The 4,671-nt window shown below is 39.6% G+C and overlaps 1 protein-coding gene across 1 annotated transcript in view; it reads right to left on the reverse strand.

The window, feature by feature from the left end:
- LOC106531466 (cullin-9) overlaps positions 1–4,671 on the reverse strand; it is a gene marked incomplete at its 5' end in the record, with an annotated part of 64,270 nt that overhangs the window by 57,325 nt on the left and 2,274 nt on the right. Inside the window, 4 exon segments of the mRNA XM_014027340.1 lie at positions 1,510–1,734; positions 1,811–1,997; positions 3,038–3,228; positions 3,314–3,455. Coding sequence (XP_013882794.1) covers positions 1,510–1,734; positions 1,811–1,997; positions 3,038–3,228; positions 3,314–3,455 — 745 coding nt within the window.

A 4,671-nucleotide genomic window follows, 5' to 3' on the forward strand; every position in this document is an offset into this window, starting at 1 on the left:
TGTGATTTTAAGACTTTTTAAGATCTTAATTTTAGACGTGTGATTTTAAGACTTTTTAAGATCTTAATTTTAGACGTGTGATTTTAAGACTTTTTAAGATCTTAATTTTAGACGTGAATTTAAGACTTTTTAAGATCTTAATTTTAGACGTGAATTTAAGACTTTAAGATCTTCATTTTAGACATGTGATTTTAAGACTTTTTAAGATCTTAATTTTAGACGTGTGATATTAAGACTTTTTAAGGTCTTAATTTTACATGTGTGATTTTAAGACTTTTTAAGATCTTCATTTTAGACGTGTGATTTTAAGACTTTTTAAGATCTTAATTTTAGACGTGTGATTTTAAGACTTTTTAAGATCTTCATTTTAGACGTGTGATTTTAAGACTTTTTAAGATCTTCATTTTAGACGTGTGATTTTAAGACTTTTTAAGATCTTAATTTTAGACGTGAATTTAAGACTTTTTAAGGTCTTCATTTTAGACGTGTGAATTTAAGACTTTTTAAGATCTTAATTTTAGACGTGAATTTAAGACTTTTTAAGATCTTCATTTTAGACGTGTGAATTTAAGACTTTTTAAGATCTTAATTTTAGACGTGTGATTTTAAGACTTTTTAAGATCTTAATTTTTGATGTGTGAATTTAGACTTAACGTGTTAATTTTAGAAATGTGAATTTAAGACTTTTTAAGATCTTAATTTTAGATGTGAATTTAAGATTTTTTTAAGGTCTTAATTTTACACGTGTGATTTTAAGACTTTTTAAGATCTTAATTTTTGATGTGTGAATTTAGACTTTTTAACGTGTTAATTTTAGAAATGTGAATTTAAGACTTTTTAAGGACCCTCGGACACCCTGCGATGTAGATTATTCTACACTTATGGCAGAATATTTAAAACCAAGTTTGTAATTTGTAAATGCTTTGTGTTGTGAAACTCCAATAAAGACTTTTCATTACATTTTATGCATCTGAACAACACTACACATGTTGTCAGGAATGCTAGCTTGTCAAATTAAGCTAGCTGCCTCGTTCCTTCGTCCTGACCACACCTCCTCTCTCACCCCACATTTGGCCGTGCCCTCTTGGCATTTTTCAAATTGGCCTGGGGGCGGGGTTTGGCTTTCAAGGGGGGGCTATTTACACTTTAATTAGCACCACAGTGAGGTGTTTGTGTATGGGTGTATATATCCATAAACATAATGTCTACAGCAGTGTGCATGTTTTTATAAAGCTGTTATTCTCTCTCATACTAGTGTTTCTCATATTCTCTACTTGTTTTAGTTGTTTGGTAGGAATAGGTGCATGGCAGGGGGTTGTTTGTGTTTGTTGGTTAAACATGTTAAAATGTAGTGAACATGTACAATAAAATAACATCTTGTTTGCGTCACTGAAAGCAGCTTGTGTTTCTGATGATATATTTAAACGGAGTTTGATGGGTGTGAAGTCAGATGTGTACAAAGGGAACCTCAGGTCATGATTAAAGGTCTGAGTCAGGAACAGGTCCCACCTTTCATCTTGTCCTCCAGATCTTCAGGATATTTGCTTTCGTCTTCTGAGGGAAACTCGCTCTCCGTCTCTGAGCAGCTCAAGTCCACAGGAAATTCCTTCTTGGCCTTCTTGGAGACGGATCCCATTGCTGACGAAGAAGAGGTGGAGGCAGAGGATGAAGAGGAGAAGCTCTGAGATCCTCCTCCACCTCCTCCCAGGTTGGATGCACTCAGAGAGCTTTCAGCTGAAGAACAAAGCACAGTGAGACTGGACGTCCTGAGGACAGAGCTGTTCTGACACAAGCAGTTCAGTGTCCTCACCAAGCAGCTCCTCATCCTCCAGACTTCCCCCTCCTCTCTTCAGATAGTGTTTGGAGAAGGCATGAGAGCACAGCAGATCACTGAGACACGACGACGGCAGCTTCTGCTTCAAGTAGTGCAGCAGCTTCTTGGCTACGTCTCCAGGGACGGACAGGCAGATAAGGGACGAGTCGTCCAGCTCCAGCTCCTGGACAGAACAGGTCCAGGCTGAGCTGAGATCTGCTACATCCTGTTACATTCTTCAGGATGACAGAGCTGAGTGTAGACTAACAGGTTGTAACGTTACACAACCCTTCATAGACAGTGTGCAACTGCTCTTAGCTGTTACACAACTGTGTGCAGCTCTTAAAACATCTGAACAGACCAGCTGTAACCACTACACAACTGTGTGTAGCTCTATACTACACAATTGTGTGCAGCTCTACACTACACAACTGTGTGCAGCTCTTAAAACATCTGAACAGACCAGCTGTAACCACTACACAACTGTGTGTAGCTCTATACTACACAANGAACAGACCAGCTGTAACCACTACACAACTGTGTGTAGCTCTATACTACACAACTGTGTGCAGCTCTTAAAACATCTGAACAGACCAGCTGTAACTACTACACAACTGTGTGCAGCTCTACACTACACAACTGTGTGCACCTCTATACTACACAACTGTGTGCACCTCTATACCACACAACTGCGTGCAGCTCTACGCTAAACAACTGTGTGCAGCTCTATACTACACAACTATGTGCAGCTCTATACTACACAACTATGTGCAGCTCTATACTACACAACTATGTGCAGCTCTATACTACACAACTGTGTGCAGCTCTACACTAAACAACTGTGTGCAGCTCTACACTACACAACTGTGTGTAGCTCTTAAAACATCTGAACAGATCAGCTGTAACCACTACACACCAGTCCAGAACTGTTCCAGACCAGTGGTTCCAGAACTGTTCCAGACCAGTGGTTCCAGAACTGTTCCAGACCAGTGGTTCCAGAAATGTTCCAGACCAGTGGTTCCAGACCTGTTCCAGTGGTTCCAGAACTGTTCCAGACCAGTGGTTCCAGAACTGTTCCAGACCAGTGGTTCCAGAACTGTTCCAGTGGTTCCAGACCTGTTCCAGTGGTTCCAGAACTGTTCCAGTGGTTCCAGAACTGTTCCAGTGGTTCCAGAACTGTTCCAGTGGTTCTTCAGCAGATGGCACACTCAGCTCAGGTCTTACCTGCTCCTCCAGGCTCTGCTGCAGGATGCTGGTCACCTCCTGCTGCTGGGTGGACTCCAGCTTCTTGATGAAGAACAGGACCTCCCACCACTCAGCTCGGCTCAGCACTGCAGGCTCAGGCTGCGGTCTCTGCAGCAGGTACGGCAGTGAGTAGAGTCCACCAGGAGGCTTGGAGAAGAAGGTCTGAGTCACTGAGGAGCAGAGAGGTGATCAGAATGAGGCCAGGCTCAGAGGAACAGGAGGAACAGCAGCAGTTCAGTGGAGCTCATCATGAACCTGTGGTGAGTTTCAGGGTCTCTGTCAGGGACAAGGCTTTCTCTTGTGTTTCCTTCTCAGACTGGCTGCTGCTGCCACTGCCCAGGATCTCCACCATGTGCCAGTGGACCCAGTAAGTCCTGGCTAACGAGTTCCAGAAGACCTGAACACAGCAAAGGACAGGGTTCCTGCAGCTTAAAGCAGGTTCACTTTAAGACTTTAGACTTTTGGATGCCACCTGAAAATAAATGTAAGACCAACTTCACAATAAACACTCATTTTAAGGCTGGTCAAAAACTGATTTCATCCATCTTGGATTGATTTCATTTAAATTTTGTTAAGTTGATTCACAGGACATGAGCTTGATTCTTCCTCATGGCGTCTGGTGCGTGGGTCTGAAACATGTTTCCATATTTTGTCACTCCTGGTTTGACGGATGTTTACATCCGGTTGACGTTCAGAGCTAACGTTAGCTTTCAATAACAAGTTGTCTGTGCCAAAACACTAACAGTAGCTACATTTACATGGACATAAGTGATCAGATTCAACGGCCATTCAGAATAAAATGTGTCATGTAAACACTTCATGGTCAGATTGTGTCCATGAAAACCATATCTTCAGATTATTTAATCCGAATACATTTCAATCCCATCAAAGAATTTTGCACATGTAAACATAGCTTTTATCAGCCGATTCTGAGCAGAACGTAAAGATAGAGACCATGGTGACTTTGTTTTCAAACATTTGTGCTCCTACATGGTAGAGGGGTGGCTCGTTAGGAGCTCAAACCAAACAACAGTGAGCATACATGCCAAGGTGTGTGGATTATCTATAATTTACACAGATTACACATCATTTTGCAGGCATACACAACAATCTATCAGATTTTTTTCAACTTTTATAAATTTTTAGTTTTGTTGCCAATATTATTATTTTTAAACTTTAAGAAATGTCTTAACGAAATCCACAGTGATGAAATGTTGTAGTTGTATTATTTGTTTTAATAAGGTATAAGTTTTATTGAACATAACAGTAGAAGGCAACAGAAAAATTACAAATAATTTACATATGCTCAAAAAGGAGTGGGCAGAAGTATACAGGTGCTGGTCATAAAATTAGAATATCATGAAAAAGTAGATTTATTTCAGTAATTCCATTTAAAAAGTGAAACTTGTATATTATATTCATACATTACATACAAACTCATATATTTCAAATGTTTATTTCGTTTAATTTTGATGATTACAAATGACAACAAAATCTCAAATTCAGCATATCAGAAAATTAGAATCTTGTGAAAAGGTTCTGATAGAGTTTTATTGGATTTATTAAACTTCTTAAGGTGTTTCAAATAAAGTCTTGAGGTACGTGACAAATTT

The sequence above is a fragment of the Austrofundulus limnaeus genome, unplaced genomic scaffold (genome assembly GCF_001266775.1).
Source record: "Austrofundulus limnaeus strain Quisiro unplaced genomic scaffold, Austrofundulus_limnaeus-1.0 Scaffold638, whole genome shotgun sequence".
NCBI classification, from domain to species: Eukaryota; Metazoa; Chordata; class Actinopteri; order Cyprinodontiformes; family Rivulidae; genus Austrofundulus; species Austrofundulus limnaeus.